Genomic DNA, 24,126 nt, shown 5'->3' with positions numbered 1-24,126 from the left:
GGAGCATGTTAAGAGGAATTCAGTAGCTCTTTCAGTAGTTAGTTGCTTAGTTTTAAGTGGACAGGACTGAGCTCATTAACAGTGACAGAAGTCGCTATGCAGAGGTCTGAGCACAGATATTTTTGCATGATAACAATTTGTGTCTGTCTTACAAGTAACCTGAACTACTGAATTTCATTCAGCAATAAAAGGATTGTGGCAGGCAGTCTCATCCTATAAAATCTAGAGGACCAGAGTCTGTTCAAACAGAAGTAATGTAAACTGGAATCCAGTCAAAATAACTGGTTAATTTTCTACAGATTTATCAATGTAATTGCTATCCATCAGGATTCGTGCATGTGTATGCACATCTCTTAACTAGTCTCTTGACTAGGAGAGCTTTATCTCCTGAATTTCTGTCACTGGGGTTTTTACAGCTATTTACCTCAGGCATTTTTTAACATGCCGAAATTACTTACACATCTAGATGCAAACTCAGAGATCATTATTTCTGCTTTTGACTGCATGGTCATCAATAAACAATGAAGTCTTGAGACATTATGTTTCTTGAGGGGGAACATAAAATGTTGGACAACTTTTCAGCTTTTAGCTATCACAGTATGAAATATTTATCTTTTTTTCTAATAGTAGGACATTCAGTCAATCAGTGGATCAGGTACCTGAAGGGTAATCCATACACTTTCCTACTTTACAGTTTTCACTTCAGCACTGTGAAATGCTATTTTAAGTGACAATTGATCATTTATCATTTCAGGATCAATATGGAAAATTAGGTTCTACAAAAACAAAAGTTCTCCAAGAAGCTAAAACCTGTTCAGCAGGGATCTGTTGTTTCATGACAATAAAGTCTATCTAAGAGAAAAATAGTTCAGTTTAAGAGAAACAGTTTTAAAAGGACTTCTAACTTCTTTTTCATGGAGTTCTTGTTAAGAGTACACAATAAAGAGCTTTTTCAATTTGAGGCAAGAATACATTTTTTGTAACTTTCTGGCCTTTTTTAATGGATTCTAGTATCATGTTTGGAAAACTGAATGTTACTTTCAATCTTTGAACATATTTTCATTGCAGCGGCTTTCAAACTAGAGCAAAAGCGGAATTCTGGGAAAAACCAAGTTCTCCAATGACAATTTAAAAGCTCTCTTTCTTTTTCAATTATGCTAAGACATAATAATTAACTCATGAGTTGCTTCACTTGTTTCAGAATATAAATGCACACACAACAAGGATAACCTAATGATAGGAAAGACTAGGTTAAGACACTATTTAGCATCAATAATGGTGTCAGATGAGTTTCTTGTGTAATCATATCATAGGAATAGAAAAATAACACTGCTTAGTCTGAAAAAGTACATATTGCCACGGATAACTTAGTGAAAATTTTGACCTGTGTTGTATCTGTTAAACTCCCTTGAGGAATGACCATCAGATCTTAAAGAATTATTTATGAAGATCAGAAAAAAATACCTCTCTTCTGTCAGAAAATAAGAGGAAAAGACCCCAGAGAAATGCATTTCCTTTTCAAGGATTTTCTAGACCATCTGCTAAGGTAAACTCAAGATGATGCCACTAAACAAATGAAGCCATGTAATTTTATGCCAGTGAAAAATCTGGCTCCTGAGTTGCACTGCTTTCTGCAAAACAGGAAGAACAATTCACTCAAACCTATTTCTGACTTGCATTTATATAATCCCTTATGCCAGTGTAGAAATTACAATTAATATTAATGCCCCTCCCCAAAGCAGTTTTAATGCTGAATTTCAAAAGGCTTTTTTGTTTGTTAGTCTGTGGAAATGCTTTGCAGCAGTTTCTGTAATGGTACACAGGCAGTTGTGTAAAGAATCAATCCTGCTTTTCTCTTCCCAGCACATTTCTCTGAACACCGTTACAGCAAAAGAACTTACATGTGTCCATCCACCACAACCAGGTTTGGTTTGAGGTAGATCGCGATATCCTTGATTTTCATCAGGATATACTGGATCTCAGGATGGCCATCATCGTTGAGAGCACGCTGGATGTGGACAGAGAATTCCTTGTAAGCATCTCGGCAGTCGGAAACAAAATTATACTCGCAAATGCCAGGGAATTGGTAGACGTCTCCATCGAAAGTTTTGAAGTGGTTGTTTCCCCAGGTGCTGCAGACATAGTGGCCATGGTTTCTTGTCCTTCCTGTTAAGTGATGAAAAGAACATAGAGATGAAAAGAAGTGCAAGAAATGATCTAGTGTGAATAAAAGTAAGCATTCCATTTTACAGTAGGAACCACTTGCAATTATGTGCACGGTGATTCCATAGATTTCAAGCCTGATCAAGTATCTGCCAGGTCAGCAGAAAATATGAAAACCTCTAAAGGAGAATAAGATGTTAATAAATAATTCTGAGACCAGGGTATATCCTATAATCCTCACTGAGGTGAAGGAACTTATCTGCATGAGCTGGGGAGACTTAATACTGACCACTAACTTGGCTTCTGTGCCAAGCATATGATTTTATTCTGAATTACAGCATTATTTTTATCAATATTAAATTTTTCCAAGAACTATCTTCTTCCCTGCTGCAACATGTACTAGAAACAAAACAGGTAGGAAACCAAGAAGGTACTACCTACTCTAGAAGGCAAATAGTTTAAAGGTTATGAAAGGGTTTGTGCACAATAGGAGATTTCAGGGAATTATTTCTTTTCCTAAAAGCAGTAGTGATTTTGATTACTGCAAGACAGAAGTTTTTCAGATGACAGGCCAGAAAATAGGCTGTGGTAGGAGGGAAAAAATAAGTTTTTTGCCATAGCAAAATATGAAGATGATTTGTTCCTTTCCCTGCCATCTATGCCAACAAATAATACAAATAAACACAATATCTGATAAATCTCCAGATACTGTAGATTAGGGGCAAATCATAAAAGCTGAGCATCCTTAGGAATCTTGACATATCTCTCATCTTCATAAGATTTCTTTGCAGCATTTAACATGAGAAAGCAAAACTGCTAAGAAAACCTCTAGGTTACAGTACTTTGCTGGTATCAGTAATACCAGGTACATCCAGCCAAGCTGGAACCCTTCCCTCCCCAGAAGGACGGTTGCACAGAGATCCTCCCAGAGCTCACAGCTGGAAGACCAAATGCAAGGTAAAGTTTTCCTCCCATTGCTGAATTCAGGACACAGCAGACCAAGCTCAACAGCTCAAACCTGATCACTGGATATAATTCATCACCTATTCCTCTAAAAAGCAGTTTTCACTACGAGTGCTCCATTCCATCACTTCAAATTTGATAGCAAATACAGTAAGTTAGAGAAAAAGGGTTGAAAATGTCCTAAATGACAAAATTAGCTTTTTTCAGTGTTATTATGTTCGTTTTTAAATAACAATTTATGTTGTTCCAAAGCAATAGAAGATACCATCATCCACTTCCTTCGTTGCTTTAACAATGAACCTCTCAAAGTCCTACAGTTCCTTTCTGCCCAGTCATTGCCATACCTAGCAAAGACTCAATGCATGGAAAGAAAAGCAACATTGAAAATATTTTTCAAGCACATCAAACTAGACACCAATGCAGTAGATATAGGCACTAATTTCTCCAAAGAAAGTAGTATCTACCAATTTTGTCCTAGCAATGCAGCCTCAATATTTGAAAGTTTAACCAATTTAAGGCATCCTAAAACTCTAGAGAATTATTTAAATGAACTGCCTCATTCTAGCTCCGCAGTGATATTTTTTCTCTCTCCCTCTTTTCCAGAAGGCAGCCTGCTACCATTTCATCTCTAGAGCTTACCCTTTTTTATTTCATAAGCAGAGGAAAGAGCCAGCCAGAGGAGGAAGAGGCTGGCCGCTCTTAGCCCCATGGTGGCTAAGCTGGGTGAATGGCAGATCCACTGGAAACTTCGGATTTTTATAATACTCACTGAGGCAATTGATTGTATCACAGGGGAGGAGATTCAAAGGGAGGAGGCAAGAGGAGGGGTGAAAAAACAGGTGTGATATTTGCAGAAGATAAGCAGTAAACAGATAATCTTTTTTTTTCCTTCATAAATGAAGGAATTCAGCATACAGGAAACGATAGAATATTGATTCAGCAATCATGTAATTTTTTATTGCTCTATTTCATCTACAGGATGCCGTGCTTTTAAATCCTTCAAATGCTCACGCCAAGTTTAACCTTCAGCAACTCCCATAACAAATAATGAATTTTGGGATGGCTGAACAAAGAAATCCCCTTAAGAAATGTTAAGGTGAGATCCTAAAATAAAGGTTTCAAAATCAAAGAGTTTTTCATTTTTCATCATTACATAGAACGACTTCTGTAAAAATTAAGGGATGTTTGTGAAGCTCTTTGTAATTAACAGTAACTTTTACAAATAAAATGGCACATCATGTGTTATAAAATTATTTTGCAGGCAATTATTGGATTTCTTTAATTTTTAAACTATTGGGAATATCTAAACCAAAATACTGTCCATACTGCACATTTTGCCCAAAACATAATTGAGACTAGATGAAACAGTAAGTTCAAGGATTTTACAGTAAAAGAGGTGCTCTTTCCAACAGAATGTCCATCAAAGTTGTAGAGATTCTCATATAATATCAAGCTTTAGAGAAAAAGTAAAAAAAGGAGGGAAAACAAAAAAACATTACTGTCCTTAATCCCCCTAAACATTCTTGCTCATTCTGGTTTACTTTGTACATAAATGATGAATTTACACTCTGCTGTCCCACATCAGATCCTATAAAAGCTATAAGGTCAGCTTTGCTTTGTGCCGAGAAAGACTGGGAGGCTCCTTGGGAAAGACAGAAAGCAGAAAACGGAATCAGGAGCAAGTTCAGAATGCTGCTTCAGAAACACAAAATTTCCACATGCACATTATTTTGTGCTGAAAAGTTACTTTAAGAAGGTCTTTCTGCAAGTCTCTTCTGAAGATAAAACACAGGTTCCTTGAGGTAGAACACACTTCTTTCACATCTGCTTCATACCACTAACAGGGTTTTACCTCTTAAAGTTCCCAGGCCAGCCTCTGTATTTCCACATCAAAACATTTTCAATGCAGTGACCAGAAATCTGTAATCCTCTTGATTGTTTAAAGTATTTCTTACTTTCATTGGTCATATTACAAGTAGAATTTTTATATTTTTCAAAATATCAAGAAAACTTTTTACTTAGACCTTTTAACTGCTCTAGTCAATTAGAAATATCCTCTTATTATAAAAGCATATTCTTTAGCTGCTTTTTTTTATTTACTAATTTTATCTCAGCTACAGCCTAGACTCTATCTGAACATCTCAAAAGGTTTTAGATTTTCTCCTTTCTCTACTTGAGAATACAAATTTGCACTTCTCTTACCCTTACACAGTGTATCACTCAACAATCCTGACTGAAATTAAGTAGCAGCCCTTTTGTCTCTCATGAACCTGTCACTGGAAGAATATAACTTTATTTTCCTTCTTGGAAAATAAAAATAAATCCAGCAATAACCAGTTGGAACCAACTATTCATAAAACAAAGAAAAAACACCGTCTACAGATACCTTTCCTCAGCGGTTACAGACTAAATTTCTTATGATATGTCAGAGACATCTCCCAACTTGGCATTTTCTGTCTTTTATACCACCAAAACTCTTAGTTCGGAAGTGTTTTCTGAAAATACAGTAATTTCACGATTACAAGCCACACCTGATTATAAGCCGCACTTCCGGGGTGTCGGCAACGTTTCGTTTTTCCTCCATATATAAGCCTCACCAGATTGTAAGCCACACTTTTGTTCGCAGCGAGGATCCACGTGCAACTTTCACGAAGTTGCCAGTTAGTAACAGAATTGCGGGATCACGGAGTTTACTGACTTGGCTCAGGGCCGTGCAGGCTTGGATCGGCCCCGCTTTTCCCCTGCAGGGACCATGTGGGCTCGGATCGGCTCGGGGCCGTGCGGGCTCGCACTTCCGGGTTAGTAAATTTCTGAACCTCATCAATATATTGGCCACACCTGATAATAAGCCGTTCTTCAGGTTCGGATCAAAATTTTAGTCAAAATGGTGCGGCTTATAATCGTGAAATTACTGTACTTAGGAGATTCCCAAAGGACTGTGCTTTGAGCTTTTATTTTCCTCCCTGTGTTTTTCTAGGTAGTCTCCTGGCTACAACTATCACCTCAGAAGAAAAAGGGTTTACATTACTTAATTCCTTCTTTGCAAACTGCAACAACTCCATGTAAACAGCAAACCTGACCCCTATGTAGATTAAACTGGATATGTACGCTGGCAGGTGTAAGTTGGAAGCTTGCATATTTTTCATTCAGGTTTTTTTGCCCCAAAGCTTCTAGATCCTGATTGAATGAGACTCATTCATTTCTTGGGACAAAAAGGTAATAATTCTTCAACTACAGTTGCACCATCCCTCAGTATGCTGGTATTTTAATAATTTTAATACATTCTGTGTAGGAGAAGAGACATTTTTAGTTAAGCAGCTCTAAATTTTAGAGACTGAGTTACTCTGTTCCAGTTTTGTCCTGTCTGTACAGGAAGCATGATTCTTCTTGAGTTACGAAGTTACACAGGACTATTTTCCTTCCTTAGTCTTTGCTTCTCAGAGAACAACTTCCCATTGTCCCTTCTCACATACATGTGGCTTGCTGTGACTGGAGAATATGGAACATCAACACGTCTTTAAGCACTGGGACCACTCTTGCAGAATTAACACTTGAGCTTACATCACATGACTGTGATGATCTGAAGAGAAATCTCCAAAATTCTTAGGTATTTGTACTTTTGCTAGCATTAGGTGTCCTGAACTATACTGTGTCTGTTTCCTTATTGTCAGAAGGGTAATGATTCTGTCTACCATCTGGTTTATGTGTCAGTCTTTGAGATAGACATCATAGCCTGGCTTTTTTCTTGCTTAGTACCCCAAAGGTTTTTGGACTATACATTTTAATCCAGAAGAACCTTACTGATAATGTGCAGATAACATCTGTATCTATGCATTAATTTATTTGCCATAAATTGTTTGACATCCTGAAGTAACCAATCATTTTGCAACAAAGTTAATTCCACTTTACCATTATCATCTTTGCCCTAAGCTTACACAAGTTATCTATACCTGCGTTGACACTTTTGTGGAACTTTTTCATTCCTGCCTCTAGTCATCTTCATCAGAAATCACCTTCTTTCCAATGTCAGGTGTTCAGGTTCTTTTATTACCAAATATATTACTGATAATCCTGCATGCTGTTGCTATGCAAAAGGCAGCAGAATTAGTGACATGAAGAAGGATTATCATATTTAGGTTCCACAGTTGAGTATTAACAGAGATGGTTTTTTAAAAGTTCCTGAAGCCCATGAGTAGCAACACAACTTCCCAAAGCTTTCACTATACGTCTGACATAGGAGCCGCAACAGCAGTGCTACAAAAATCACTGCTAAAATCCAAAGCATAAAAAAGGTAAGTTGGTTGCATGGCAAGTGTGTTTGTTATAGCAGCAGATACAGAAGAAGAGATAAAAGATGTGTTTTGAGTCATGGTTATGTCAATGCATTGTTTCCCTACCCTTAAAGTTTTATGAGACTATTTCCAGTCATTCCATCAGCACAGCTAACCTTTAATGTTCATTTAGTCACAGGGTAAATTTATTTTGCAATACACTTGTTGTTAAAAAGAGAATCTACATGGAGGATTATCTTCATTCTGAATCACACTGCAAAAAAAAGGGCCTATATATATAATTTATATGACTTTAAGATATAATTCAGCTGAGACTTGACTGGGTTTATTGTTTTAGGAAGAATAAACAGCTTTTCAAGAATGTGGGGTCTGTTTCTATTAGTTAACGTATCAAGAGGAAATCTAATCTCAGTGTTGCCACAGCAATCACAGGATGACAACTGTACAAATACCTCAAAAAGTGCAATTACACTTGGTGACTGAGGTCTTTTCCATATTTCCTTTTGTAGTCCTGACTTGATCACAGTCTGCCAAACCAAGCAACAATGTTCTATTGGTAATGTTGTTCTGCAAATGTGGTCAAATTATTTTGTTCTGCTACTCTTCCACCTGCCAGAATTTCACCAGAGCACACACAGCCTTACACACGACCATACAACTGCACAATACACACATCACTCATTTTGTTTCAAGCACAGAGATTGTCTCAACTGGGTTGTTGGAACTCCCTTGGTAGCCATTCTAAAATAGCTCAGGTAAAATCTAGTCAAATTATTAATTCAGAGATGTATTTCCTTGACTGAGGCACTTAAGCCCTCTATAGCACATCTTGACAAAACCTTAAGCAACAGAGACAAGCAGCAGAAGGCTGAACAGTGCATGAAAGTGTTAAAGCAATGACATCGAAGTAATGGAGGTGAATTTAATTTTGACAAGAACGTTGTCAACAGATTAATCCAAAATTATCAACACAAAAGGAGCCAACATTTAGATGGATGTAAAACTGATATAGAATAATTTTCTTCACTGTAACCTTGAGCAGCCTTTGGTTATGGGCTTTATTTTCATCCCAACAAATACAATATTGTAAGGTATCTGCTGATAATGGCTGCAATATAATGTTCTCACATGCCCTTCCTTAAGTGGTTTGGCATAGAAATTTTAAGAACAGTATCCATTTTCTACCCACAGTACTTCCTTCTTTGGAAGTCAGTAGCTCATCTTATGAGACTAAAGTTGCAAAACATTTCCTTCTCTTCCAGTTGGGTACAAGTGGGGATAAACATGTGACACACAATTACTGAAGATTAGGAAGGGATGTAGGAAATTTTAGTCTGCAAAAAGACTCCTCACAGCAGCTTCTACATCAATACACAAGGAAAAATATTAGATGATTTTAAATAATTTTAGACCAGTTCTCCTTTGCTCAAGCATCTGTTGGATTTACTACAGGGAAATGGACCAAGCTAAGAAGAGATGGCATAGGAAGGGCATCAAGGGAATTACACTTCACATACCTTACCCTGGTAATACACATACCACACTGGTAATTTTGCCAAGGGAGAGGGATTTTTCAAATCTTTTCTCTGCAGGAAAAAGTGGGAGAAAAAAATATTGGCAAAATGTGGGGTTTTTTAACTCTGTCCTCTGGAGAGGATTTTTTCTGAAAATGCAGTTCACTTAGATGCTAGAAAATATTCGAGACAAAACTTGAGTACCTAAACTTGTGCTCTCTCAATGGAGCTCACATATCAAGGAGACGTTAGAGAGAATTTGAACAAAAAACTAAATGAGTATACTTGTTTTAATTGCACATTTCCTCTACTAGTATTTTCTACCACCTCCTTGTCTCAAAATTCCTATTGACACTGAAGGCGGAACCGAAGTAAATTTGCATTTACTATATAGTTTTATATGGGAAATCAGACTCACTGCCACAAAGAATTGGAGAGCAAACCTTCACTGTCCTTTTTGCAGCAGCATATCAATATTGCCTCCAAGTCAACACTTGCTTTGAGTTATTTTTTAGATTTCAAAACAAGAATTTATGAAAGACACTTCAAATACTACTGCTCAACATAGTATATTCTTTTATTTTTAAGTATGGCCAGCCTAGTTACTTGGCTGATGGATTAGACTTTTCCCATTTCTCCCCATCTCTTAACAAAATGGCTTAGTTTATGGCCCACAGCCAAAAGCTTTACTGAAGTGACAGATTTTTATAAGCTTTAATAAGATTTAATATCAAGTAGCTGAGATAAACAATATTCTGAGTAGTGATAAAGATATGGTGATGGTTCCACAGGATGTTATGAACCGTTGAGCTTATTTGAAGTAAGAATTGCTAAGAATCTTTAGTCTTCCTCTTCTTACCACCGAATACTACAATTCTGCTGGTATAATTTGCTGTGCTTGCAAAAGAATAGCAAACTTGCCACAGTTATGGTAAAGTTTAACTTTTTTCTGTTATGTAAGGCAGCAGTTACGTAGTTAATAGTGCCTTCTGTATTGTAGGACAGGGATTAACTGCGTCAAACGGGAGAATACGTCTGACTTGTACCCAAGTCTTCCAGCTGCCATGCACATTTCCTAACAACATGACTTTATAACTAACACTTGAGTCATCAAAAAGACAATATTGTCAATACAGCACTTTATCAGAGCAGCATTGTGAATATAAAAATGTATCTAGAATACTTTGTGAACAGATGAATTAGACAACTTGAGAAAAAATTTCCTTTATACACTTCCATGATATTTTGCACGATTTGTTTATTTTCCAGGCACTTTCATAATTTGAATCAGATTACTCTCAAGGTGTCTTTTGAAAGGGGAGAAAAGGAAAGCAAAACTAAAAAATACTTTTGAGCATTCCTTCATCCTTCTCCTCTTCAGCTGCTGCTTTTTCAAATCAAATGTCAATTCTCAGAAGTCAATCATCTGTACTATAAAATACCAGTAGTAACACTGACAGTCCATGCCATTCAGTCTACTACATCTACTGGGGCTACCTACATACCAAATTTTGTAAGGGATGGATAAAAAACGTTTGGAATAAAAAATCTGATTATGACTTCAAATTGTGGATAATTAATGTTCAAAATAAGTGTTACCCAGAGCATCAGAATATCTCAAGAGTTTTGATACATGCACCTCTAAAAAAGTCCTGTCCCAATATGTATAACACATCCAGCACTCTGAACAAGGAGATGCCTGTACCAGGCAAAAGCAAAATCTTAAAAAAAAAAAAAAAAAAAAGAAAAAGAAAAAAAAGAAAAAGAAAAAGAAAAACGCAGTTGGGAGAAAACTCTGGAGAGACCTTAAAGCACCTTCCAATAAAGCTGGAGGGTGACTTTTTACAAGGGTATATAGTGATAGGACAAAAGGGAATGACTTTAAGCTGAAGGAGAGTAGATTTAGATTCGATGTTAGAAAGAAATTCCTTACTTTAAGGAGTGTGAGAAACTGGGTGAGAAACTGGGGCAGGCTGCCCAGATAAGCTGTTGATACCCCATCTCTGTACATGTTCAAAGCCAGTTTAAATGAGCAACCTGGTCTAGTGGGAGTTTTCTCTGCCCATGGTAAGAGGGTCGTAAGCAAATGATCTCTAAGGTCCCTTCCTACCCAAACTGTTCTATGATTCTATAATTTACTGTGAGAATATAGTTGGAGCAGATGTTTGTTGTAGGTTCCTTATAACTGGTCAAATCTATTTTAATGCCTGAATCACTGGGCTCTAAGGTTCTCTCCTAATTTTGAAGCACTTCAGTTTTGCACAGAATACTTTCTTTTTTCACTTCTCCAAAGACAAGGTAAGCAGGAATTAGCATGACTCTACAATGCAGAAATTAGAGGGAATCACTGATGAGAAAAGGGAGGAGAGATGAGACCACATTTAATACAAACATTTGATATACCTCATGGGAATAGAAACTTTGGTATGGATATAAGCCCACTTCTTTTTTTAAGGTTATCTACCTTTAAAGAGGTTTCTCAAATTATGGAAAGAAAAAGATTATCAAAAAATAAAGTTGAATTCTTATCTTGACCTGGAAAGTAAGACCTAGCTGAACACGAACATGTTCCTGTGAATTAGCATGAAGAACATGGATGACAGAGTACAATCCCCTTTCTCTGACCACTCTGAAGAACAGTTATTTTTCTGGCAATGCTTACGTAGGTTAGAAACATTATAGAGGAAAAGTATGTCATAAGAACTCTGTAAGAGATGTTTGCTGAAGGCAAATAGCTTAATAAAAATGTTAAATCAAAAGCAAGTCCATGAGATAAGTGATAATATCTTATCTGTACTTTCCCAAGACAGAGACTAGAGTAAAGTTTCCAGTTCAGAACAGTGTTTCACCAATGTTGCACTAAGTATTGCACTAAGTCTGGCAAATCTGTAGTTAGACACAAAGAATCTTTCTTTTCCAGCTGTGATGGGTTCATCTTGGTTGACTGCAAACCCTCAGCCAGCAGCTCTCTCATTCCCTTCCCTCAACAGAACATTTCTCCCTCCTCTTTCTAACTGCTACACAGCATTTTAGCCTTTCTTAAATATATTTCCAACATTTCCTAAATATATTTCCAAACATATAAATATATTTCCAAGCCACCAGTGTGGCTGACGGGCTCAGCTGTGTGCTGTGCTGGGTCTGGAGCCAGCTGGCAGCATTTGTGTCCAGCACAGGGTTATCCATGTCTCTTCCTACAGAGGCCCCTGTGCAGCTCCTCTGGTACCAAAATCTTACCATGTACCACACATCTTTACATAAATTATTACAGAAACATCTCTTCATAATCTCAAAGGGCCATATGATTAACAAAACATCTTCTTCTGGTATTTTAGGCCAGACTGAACATGCTTGTCAGTAAACAAACAATGTAATTAGGCATTTACTCCGAAGGTATTAAATCCAAGCACTCTGACAAGAGGGGAACATTCTTCTGTAAATCACCCATCATTCAGAAAATGTACTTAAAACAACAAAAATTATTAAACAATAGTCAAACTTTAATATACATTTATCACAACACATTCACCATAACTTAGGATATTACAGAAATTGAAAGACTGAGACAGGCACATGAACTCTTGAAGAAGAGTATTATAATAAAATAAAAAGTAAATCATACTTCTAGGCTTCACCTGAAAAACGGATGTTTTCTATTAGGGCTACATGCATTTGGGAGTGGACTTTTCCCCTTCTTAGAAAGAAATTTACGGTGATAGAGACATGTCAAAGAAAAGCCTGCTTTTCAGCTCTTTCATTTAATTTCCTAAATTTGCGATTTTTTTTTTTGTCATCACAGGAATGTTTCAGATTGAGTCATCCAAATCAAAGCAAAAAATACTCCTGAATTGAGTGATGTCGTACTAGATTTTATTTTGCTACTATTTATACAAGTGACAGTATTTATTATAAACAAACCTATGTTAAACACACAGGATATGAGTGGAAATAAAGATTTAAAAACATGGATTATCTGAGCTTTTGATAGGAGCTACTTCATAGCAGTCCTAGAAAAAACTCCCTCTTTGGTTGAAAATGCCATTTTCATGTCATGACCCTGGACTTATTAGGTCTCTCTCATGTAAGCTAGTATATGGAACTGAGCCAAAATAAACTGCAAGCACCAAAAAAAAGTAATTTTTAACTGAGGGGACAGTGTGCTTGAAAAGAGCAACTCACTTCATCCTACATTGGGATGACTAGACAACATTTTCATGAAAGGTGCAGGGAATAATTCAGCAATTTTGAACTAAGAGAATTTGGTTTTACAAAGCTAAACAGTATTTATATAATCCTGTGTATTATCTTGACTCCTATTATATAAATAATATTAAAGTAGGTCAGCAAACAAAGCATACCTGGGATGAACTTGGAAGTGATTGATGCTTAACTTATGGCATTTACCTTCATAATAAATTCTCTAATTGACTAAGGAGGTGTATCCTCTTTGTTTACTGAGAAACTCCCATACAATCTGGCAACTCCCATTTCACAAAGTAAATGTAAAAAATATAAAAGAAGTCTGATGTGAATAGAAGATTAGTCCATGCTACTGAGTCATGAGCATGAGCTGGGTAAGTCCATGCACAGTCTACACGAGACTTAAGAAAAAGCTTTCTAGTTTGATTAGCTGGAAGAGGGCAAAATAGTGACAAGAATACATAGTTAAAATTAAAATAATAGAAGAATTCAGTTTCTAATTCTATACAATCCATGTCAGATATTTGCATTCAATCTAAGACTTGTATGTTAGAACAAGAATTGCCTAAATACTGTCATTTGGATTAAAAAAAGAAAAAAAGCACTTCATATCTTTCATTGCAACCATTCATATTCTCATTTATTATTAAATCATGTAGTACTCAAATGCACTTCAAAAAAACTACTTCCTGTGTGGAACTGTGTCAATACAAAGACCACTAACTACCATGAGTAAAATTTGCAAAAGAACAGAAACAAAACAAAAGCTATAAAAAAAAAATTTCAGTACTGTAAAATGCCATGAACCAACAGGAAAGCAGGACTACATTACATGCAATGGATACTTGGCAAGACAAAATGCCTGCACTTTAAATGTGTCCCTCCCTTTCTTCTTCTTCTTCCCCCAGCTTTACACTGCTAAGCATGAAACCATGTAGTCTGGAATATCCCTTTGGCCAGCTGGGATCAGCTGTCCTGGCTGTGTTCCTTCACACAGGCTGTGTGCACCCCAGCCTCCATGCTGATGGGGTGAGGAGCAGAAAAGACGTGCTCAGGGATAACTAAAACATCCTTGTGTTATCAACAGATAACACATCATATCCAGCACAGATCCTAAACACAGCCCCATACGAGATATCAAGAAGAAAATTCAGTCTATCCCAGCCAAAACCAGCACAGTTTCCTGGGAACCTTTATCTTGATTCTGTGGGAAACCTAATGAAAAGATTCTCAAGATCATGAGCACTGTTAGTGACAAACATATTTCTGTGAGACAGAGCCTGGTCTCTCTACACCTCCCCAGTTCCATGACTGAGTTTGCAACCTCCTCTGCAACACCTCACAGAGACAGTGTTAGCAAGGACAATTAGACCTATAGTACCTACAGGTCCAACACCTCTATCCATATGTTACACAACAACTTCAGGAAGTGGACACAATTTTCTGTTACAAGTTAAAGGCTTATCCTGTGGGATGTAAAATGTTCAGCTACTGAAACAACAGGGTCAAGGAGGCATTTTAACTACATTATTAACATTTTTTAGAAGTTACTTTTCTTGCTGGGTAGATTCTCAAATTCTAAAGCAATACATTTATAACAATTAAATTTTTTTTTTTTAATTGCTAAGGGTTGGGGTTTTTTGGGGAAATTTTTTTGTTTTTCTCGCCCATGGGTATTAGCTATGAACAAGATTTTCAATAATGCAGAGACTACCAGAACTACAACGTTGGAAATCTGAGTATCAAGAACTGGGTCTGCAATATGTTTTTGTGGAGACTTGTCTGCTATATGTAGGAATGGAGATATGAGATGCTTTAATAATGCTTTAATGTACATAATTCAACACCTCTGGGAGTAATACAGCCATTAATAGAAGACTAATATTTAACTTTAAAAATGGGAAATGCCCATGAACAATTGACCATCAATCAAAATAAGGAGTGATCTCATAGCTGTTTACAGGCACCATATTAAAGACTCATATAGGTGAATAACAGAAACCAAAACAGATCTAAAAGGACTAGGAACGAGAATAAAAACCAGCATGGCCAAGCACAGTAGTAATAGAGACAAAATAACATACTAGTCTAAAATAAAGAAAAATCAGATTTTAGAATAAATTGATAAACTGAACAGTAAACAAATTTATCTTTAAATGTTTAAAATGTTCTAAAGAAGCTTAAGTACAAAACTGTTACATTTCAAAAGTAGTTGGAGGACAAGCTCCCATGAGTAGTCATCTCCTGGATGATCAAATTTTCTAGATATTTAAACAAGCTATAGGAAAGTCAGTTGTCACAACAGACAGAAGTAACTGATGGGCTCTGTCAAAGTTTTAAGAATAGTGAACTGTGAAGCTACATACCATTTGTTAACATACAAGATTATCCAGGAAAGCCAAAACTAAACTGAAAGAAAACTGCAGAACTAGCCAATAGTGCTGAGAGGGTAAAAAAACAGTAGAAAAAATCCAGTGACTACATGTATAAAGTGTGAATTCAAAAGAAGAATTCCAGTGTGTCCACAGCACACTTCCCATCCTTCCTTCTTATAGACTGTCTTCCTTCCTGCAGACACATAAAAGGCACAATGGTATTTATCAGCTGTCAGGAAAAATATCTTGAAACCAATGTGACAAGTACCAAATAATACTATCTAAGTGACCAGTGACATTCAAAATGTTCATATAGTGGTATTAAGGGCATAGAGAACCAAGCACAAAGTAAGAGTGTAATATTCTATATTGCATTCATGGAGGGTTTACATTTAAAAAAAAAAACAAAATTCTTATTCTGGTCATTCCATTCCAAGAAGCATATTTTTTTTACTATAAAAGGTCAGAATGTTCACCTGTAAAGATCTAGGTTTTTAATAAGTACATTTGATGTCTTCAGATACCTCTCATTTATTGAATATGAACAACTATGGACACTATACATGACAATGGCTGTCTGTATTTTTCTACACCACTTTTTCCATTGCTAGGTGTATATCTTATACAGGAAGTGCCACTGAGTGTGGGTTACACCATTAAAAAAAATGTGATTTTCAGAACTTGACCCAGAACTAGATGATGGTGGTAGAAATGTGAATGTATGTGAAAAAAATGTGCACGTGGTAAGCATTGGAAGAACAAAATTGTGATTAAGAACACTGGTTCCAAGATGCTGCTACCAGGGAGAAAGTGCAATTGTGTTGTTTGCATCCAGAAACAAAAAGACCTGCACTCTGCTAAGATCACAGATGACTTGACAGTGCATCCTGAGATTGGGATGGAAGTAAGTAGCACCATGTCACATATTCCATTCCTTTTCCATTAGTTCACCAAGAGAACAGACTAAAGACATGTAACTTAAATGGGGGAAAACAGATAACAAGCGGTAATCAGATCTAAGATATCAGAAAGCTGAAATAAGCCATATTCTGTGGCAAATGATCATGTCTTAACAGCCAGGGACTACAAAAGGATATACAGATCTGCAAAGTAGTTTGTCCACCAAACAAAAGGAAAAATAATAAATGCAATAGGCATTGACAGTAATGTCTCTTGTGCTCTAGCTTGCACACCAACAATACTAGCCAAACCTGGTAAAACTTGGCAACTCAAGCTCAATGCTTGCAAAATGTGGGTGTGAAAAGGCAACTGACTGAAATTGAGAACAGAAGAAATAAAGATGATAAAATAAACTCATGTAGAAGTTTTGTAAATAAGAATCTCTCTCCTTTTCCAAAAGATCCCATGCACATTTTTATTACAAATGTTTTCTTACAGGGGATATGCCACTTGTTACAAATGATTGGGCAGGGTTTTATTACATATGTTTGCTTGCAGGGGATATACCACTGATTACTAAATGATTGGGCAGGGTGGGGAAGGGCATGAGTTATGAAGATCATATTTATATTTGATACAGAGGCAGAAAGAGAAGCATAATTGTGCACATCTTTAATATTATTTATTCACTACCTAAAGCTAAACTACATCTTCAGATTCAGTTTTGAGTTTCTTGAGCTTACTATGTTTCTCTCATACTTGGAATACGTTCCTAGAATAAACATTCAAACCCCTTACTTGAGGTGCTAAAGAGGAAGCTAGATAAGGCACTATTGAAGGGGACATTGTCATAGTTCCTTTTGGGCATGATTGTCTTTCACTTCTGATTAAGAGTTTACAAATATGGTGCAATTTACCTTCCTGTCAGCTCTGACTTACAGGAGAAACAAACACTCAGTTAATGACTGACTATCAAGAAGAGAAGGAAATCAAACAGTTTTATGCCTGGTAAATCTCGCTAATCATATGCTACTGATCATCTACTGAATGTACAATAGCAACATATCCACGGAAAGGTTACTTGTTACTAAAATTATTTATACATTTGTCCTTGTTACATATCCCTTACCTTTTGCCCTGGCCATGGTGCTGAACACAAACACAAGCTTGGGCAAATCATGGATTCATACAATGCATGGGTTGGAAGGGATTTCAAGGATCATGTATTTATAACCCCCCCGCCACGGACAGGAAAACCTTTCACTACACAAGGTTATTTAGAGCTCCATCCAGCCTGCCCTTAAACACCTCCAGGGATGGGAGGTCCACAATGTGTCTGGGCAACCTGTTCCAGTGCCTCGTTATCCTCACAGTAAAAAATTCTTTCCTATTATCTAATTTAAACCTACCCTCCTTCAGCTTAAGGCCATTCCCCCTCGTTCTATCATTACATGCCCTTGTGAAAAGTCCCACTCCAGACTTTTTCTACCGTCCCCTTACCTATTGGAAGGTTGCTATCAGGTGAGTGCTGTCCAGCCCCACAGTTGTCTGACTGTCTTGAGAACTCACAGACAAGGTGAATACTTTCCAGAAAAGAAGTCTAGTCAGAAAATAATTTTTTCAAATGACCTTAGAAGGTTTTTGCACTTTGGGCATTTCAACATCTTTGAAAAAAAATTTAGAGAAAATAAAGAACACGTTCTTTTGAACATTTAACTGCTGTGCATGGATACTGCTAAGCAGACACATGCTCTGTTCTCACAGCCATATCTTCTTTCTCTCTTTTTCCTGACTACCTCCTCCACTTCCAACTGTTCCTATGTTGCATGGATAATCAGAAGTGCATTGACCTCCTCTTAACATGTAATCAACATTCTCACTAAAAGGATGGGATTTTAAGTCTATAGTTACTACAGTGATTTCTGTTAGCACAGTGATTTCTGCTCAGTTGTAGATACGGCTCAATGCAGAGAAAAAAAACAACCTGAATTTTAATTTTGGATTTAAAGAAAAACAAGGTTATTTTGTAGGAAGGGAAAGATACATCAATGTTCAGCACTTTCTCCCAGGACTGGACTTGTGAAATAAAAGTCCCAGTTGGCCCCACTAATCCTCTCACTCTGAAGGTTTGACTTCTTATTCCTGTCTCTTCCACCTTTGCAGTGACATGTTATATAAGACATAGGCACTTGGTAGCCTTCTTTTATAGGGTTAATTTCTTAGACAAGACTTATCCTCTCACCTCTATTTACCTACTTTATTTAAATGAATTCTTTTTACAAACTAGACTGCTTATGTACACAATCATTTACAGACATGGGTTCTAGATCCTTCTTATGTAAGAGTTACTTCAAACTGTTAGAAAAAAAGACTCTGGCAAATAAAAGCCATGTTAAGAAACATAGACTACAAAACTATATTTGATCAATTAAGCACATATGGGTATTTCCTGTCAAAGAAAAAAGACAAATGTGATTGAAAAGTATTCTGTAATTTATTTGAATGTGGAAGCACACAGCTCTTTTTACCATACCTGCTTTTTGCAAACATGGTTACTTTCTGAAGTATAGTTTTTATTTTCTTAAATCTAGGTGTGAGTTATTCAAATGATGGCATTTCCAGGAGCTTCCACCGCATAGTCACCTTCTCTTATTTTCAAACTCTGCAGAAAATTTGTATTCCATTTCTTGACATCTATAGGCTTTGGGTAAGTGTGAGAAAGTGTTAAATTTCCCTTAGTAAAAATCTACAGCTCTAATTTTTCCTTATTCATGAGTTACTCATGGTGATACAATGAATAGTTACGCCTTTCTAAAATGCATGGCCATCTTTAGGGTGTAATAAGCACACACATTTTGACAATAGCAAATAACATATTGTTAAAATCTGCAGTGCAATAGATTGTCAGGGACAATCTAACATTCCCCATCAAAGGGAAGAGGAAATATGAAAATGAATTAACTACAACAGGATAATTATTATTATCAGAGAAAAGCCCAAACATATATGACATACAGACAGACCCATTTAGTATTATTAATACCCAGTGTCTTCCAGCACTTTGTACTGATCTCAATTTTTAGAGCAATAATTGAGTGGGAGGCAGAGTTTAAGAGGTAATAAATAAGAGCCTGTCATTACAGCTTAGCTATTTTCCTCTTACATGCCATCTTAAAGTCACAGTTAATTCATCACACACCCATTTTGAAAAGAAAACTTCACAAATAACTGCAGCTTTCCTAATGATTAGACAAAAGTAAGAATGATTGGGAAAAGGATAAAACACTAATACTGTGAAGGGAAAAGGGTAAAATATAAATACAATAAAATATAAATATAAGAAGCAAAAGTATGAAGATGAAAGAGGTACCATGATTTGCATAGCATAGTACCATACAGTTCAGACCATCAATTTTCTTAATTGTTAATGGTATATAGATCTTTTTTATATCTTGGCCATGAATTGAAAAACAACTGAGATAATGGTACTGAGGTTAAATCACTCCAGTTTTAGCAGTATGCATATTCCGTACCAGAAATGAAATAGAAAGTACTGTGTTCTTTCTATTGTCTATAATAAGGCATCCATCTGACTCAAATCATAATTAAATGCATCAATAATTCATATATTTTTTTCATTAGTGCCAATGGTCATTCTGCATCAGCAAAGCTGAGATGAGACAGAGCGCTGAAGCACAAACAGGCACTGATTTTGTTGTATCAACTATGTGGTTATAGTAAATGTTTTATACCCTCCAGCGCTGACATTTATTCTACGCCTTAAGTACTGAACTAATTTTTTAAATTAAAAATGTATACACCATGTCATGTTTCAGTGCATACACTTTTTTTCAGAACAGTGAAAACTAGAAAATCATTACCAGTTCTTTTCACTCAGTGTTCTAATCTCATAAATACAGCATGCTGCTTGTAAAACTATCTCACCAAACACTGTAACTCTATCCTAAACAAAGGATTTCTGCCTTTTAGAACTGCATTGGAATAAGCTGCTTGAGCATGCAACTCAAGTGAATGATATTTTATTCATCACAACACAGACATGTACTTTCAGTTTATTGGACATGCTTATTTTCCATTTACTGGATCTGTGGAGGAAAGCATCTCTAAAATTGGATCACTTTAGTACAGAAAACTCAGACTAGCTTTCGGGAACAACAGTGAAGAGAAGCTGAATATTCTGAAGGAGTTTTAAATTCTCCAGATCCTGCAGATGCTGTAATTCTGAGATTCTGAAAATGAAAACTCTCTTTACAACAGAGAAAGAGCAGCAGTCATTAAAGAGCTGCCTGGCCCAAGATAAACACCCAGTAAAGACATTCATTATTTAATCTCCGCCCAGTTTCCAAAAGGAACAAACAATACAGACTCCAGGAGGAGCTGAAGAATTAACAACAGCTGCATGCCACAGCTGATAAAATATAACAATTATGAGAGTGCCTATATGTGGAGTTTGTACCCATCTTTACGTTTGTGACTTATGGCAAGTTCCTGGTTCAAGGAAAGGAAGTTCCGGTATTGTAAAGAAATGCTCTTCCTAAAACTCTATGACTGTGATTCTACAACCATTTCCTAAGAGAAGCAGCCTCCTCCTGTAACTGAAATACAGTCCTCACACATGCTAATATGTCGTGTTTGTTTGCAGCAGAGCAGGTCAATGAATTTTGACTGTGACTAGGTAAAATGCCACTTGTTCTGTTGCACAGGGTGTTTTGTTATGATCATCACAGTGAAATGAAGTGACTGTTAAAACACCTGGACTGAATGCAGGGCTACAAACAGCATTTTAAAACATGAAGGGAAAAAAAAAAGAAAGCCCAAACAGAATTGTTTAGCTTATGTTCAATAGTATAATGCCTTGACCACTTAAACATATCTCACTTCAATGCCTAAGTGTATTAATTTTCCTTCAAAGAACATTAGAAGCCCCAGTTCTCCCATTCTGTAGCAGTAGCATAGAAGGGTCCACCCACACATGAATCTGTTGTGCTAAGCATTGAATAATCTCTCCTTCAATTATATTCTTCAACTCAGAGATTTTTTAATTCAATGTTAAAGTCAATGGTACTCACACAGGTGTAACATTTTCATTATAAATGTGAATTTGTTAACCTAATGCAACTACCATCCCTGTGTAAAAAATTACTTTGTACATTCCAAATAATGGAGCAAAAATCTTATCTTTTTAGAACAAACTACTTACCCAAATTGGAGTGAATGTTGTATTTTCGTTAGATCTAGCTAAAGCAGTTTAGCTGTTGTGGCCAAGACTGACAGCTGAGAAATTCCATAAAAGATTCAGGATGAATACAGCAAGAGAAGAAAACTGGAAATCTAAGGCCATGTAAGGAGCAGTGGTAGAAATCTCCATACCAAAAATATATCATATTTTGAAACTTCTCACATTTTATACAAAAAGGGGGTAGTAACTTTTTTGGCAACAACAGATTTTCTTGACAAGCCATACACTGATTCTATAATTTTGTTTCACCACTTTCAAAAAAGTCAAAACTGTTTGTGTCCATTTCACATCATTCTTCAGTAGAACTTGGCTTGAGATAGCATAATAGAAAATTCAAATCCTGAGTGTTTCCATGCAATGCAATTGAATACCCATGAAAAAGGGCCAGAGTAAAATAAAAATTACTGTTCCACAGCTATGGCTCTGTTGAAGTCCCACTCAGGTGGAACATAGTTGTTTTTAACTATGTGAAAATTTAATGGTAAACACAGAGAGTTAATATGATTAAGAAATGCATTCAACATTATTTGCATAGAAACTAAGTTTGCATAGAAACACGAAGTTATCTCAGATTAGTTTCCATCAATCACAATGTTGATGGGTTCACAGTCATAATAATCAGAAGGCATTAGATACAATAAACAATATAAGGCCCGTGGTCAGGGTTTCTCACTTCCAACCTAATGGGGATCCCTCTTTCCTATCAGAGCTCCCTCTGGGTAACTTGCTGACTTTCTCACAGTTATTTAGCCTCAGCAGGAATGGATGGATTTCCACCAGCACATTCCCACAATTTTGGTGGTGGAGACACTCTCAGGTTTATGTTTAAACCTTCTCAGGCTGCAGCAGAAAATAGGAGTATTGGCTATGCAAGGATTTCATTTGCAGTGTCAATTCACAGAGGTACAGGATATTGTCAGCTGACCTACTGAAAACCCAAATCACAGAATGTTCATGGATAGGGTTTTTAACATCTCTTTTAGTCTATCTTTAATTTGTCCAAGTACCAAGCACTCAAACTTGACATGGCAGAACAAAAGACTCTCCAAAACACAGAGAAATAAGGGGATTTGTAATTTAATGAAAGAGCAAATAAAACTAGATTGAAGGAAGTAACCTAGGTTACAGAAAAGTCTGGCCTAGAATTCAGGGCATCCAAGTGCCTGTTAGTCCCTTCTCTCTCACCCCCCAGTCCCCTCCCTCTCAACTCCCAGTTCCTTACTTTTCTGCTCACTTAACCCTACTTCTTCATCCCCTCCAAATTGACTATATATGCTTTAGTTTTCTGTTTCAACTCCAATGCATGTTCCTATTATGATCCCAATCTCAAAGACCATCCACCTTCTTGCAGGGCCTAGGGATGAAATGGTGGGAGACAGCTTTGTCCCTCAACTACATCCAAGGAATTTCCTTCTTTCCCTTCCTGCTATTAAAAAAAATGAGCATTATGAAGAGCAATGGAAATTCTGATCCAGCTAACCATTTGGGCAGGGAGGATTAGCTTGTTTTCTGCCATTAATCCCCTTCTCTTCTGCAGGAGGTTTGACAAATACTTTCTCTTCAATACACACCTGCCTAAAGAACAGTCTGTTCTTTAGAAGCATGTCAGCTATGCTCTGTCATGTGCAGCAGCTCCAACCAGTTGCTTCTCCCTGGAGACAAGGAAGTAGGAAAGCTTTCAGTTCAAACAGTGTCACGCAACAACTGCGATCTGAGATCTCTCAAGATCTGTCCATGCTGCCATCGGCACAGGATTCTTTGCAAATTTTTGCCATGTTTCCTTCGTCATCCTTCCTCGAACTTAAGTAGAATTTACTACAACTTGGCCTTTAATTACTAAAACCCCAGGAAGTCAGAATGATTTCTCTCTAGACACCAGTGCTATGTACATTCACCACCTTATCATATGGATGAGATTTGTAAGTTAATGAAAAGCTACAGCTTCCTCAAGTCCACAGTATTTGATATCCAACACTTAACTGATGTCTGGGCATCAGATATAGCATTTTTTTGCACAGATAAGAAATTCATAATATTCAATTTCCAACCAAAATGCACCTTCTTTTAGCCAGCAGTTTGTGAACATGATCAACATCAGAAATACTGTTCTCTTTTTCTGAGAGAATGGTGGAGTATCACACACCCTTCAGAGCCCCTCAGTGGTTACTCATGGAAAAGCATTACCACAGCTACCAGAAGGCCTGGGCTTTTAACCATCGGCATCCTGTAACATACATGAAGTCTGAAAAATAAAGCAAGGTGAAATCAGGAAATGTTCTCCATCTGTTTCCTCAGGATCAGCAGCTTTATGAAAAGAGGAAGACGAGTATCATTATTTTGTGTTCAGAAGACAAAAACAACAAAACCAAATGGTAACTGTATTAAAGCAAAATAGGTTTCAGATAAGGAGAAAAGGCTGTTTGATCTATTTTATTATTTTCTTTTGAATATGGGCATTA

At 36.7% G+C, this 24,126-nt stretch overlaps 1 protein-coding gene across 1 annotated transcript in view; it reads right to left on the bottom strand.

Moving 5' to 3' along the window:
* The window catches only part of MUC2 (mucin 2, oligomeric mucus/gel-forming), a 61,218-nt gene extending 57,383 nt beyond the window's left edge, over positions 1–3,835 (bottom strand). Inside the window, exons 1-2 of the mRNA XM_033062779.1 lie at positions 3,766–3,835; positions 1,902–2,166 (exon numbers count right to left, since the gene is read on the bottom strand). Coding sequence (XP_032918670.1) covers positions 1,902–2,166; positions 3,766–3,835 — 335 coding nt within the window. The remainder of the gene's footprint in view (positions 1–1,901; positions 2,167–3,765) is intronic.
* Between the last annotated feature and the right edge of the window lie 20,291 nt (positions 3,836–24,126).

This window comes from Catharus ustulatus, chromosome 6, assembly GCF_009819885.2.
Source record: "Catharus ustulatus isolate bCatUst1 chromosome 6, bCatUst1.pri.v2, whole genome shotgun sequence".
Lineage (NCBI taxonomy): Eukaryota > Metazoa > Chordata > Aves > Passeriformes > Turdidae > Catharus > Catharus ustulatus.
This window is presented reverse-complemented; position numbering and strand designations above follow the sequence as displayed.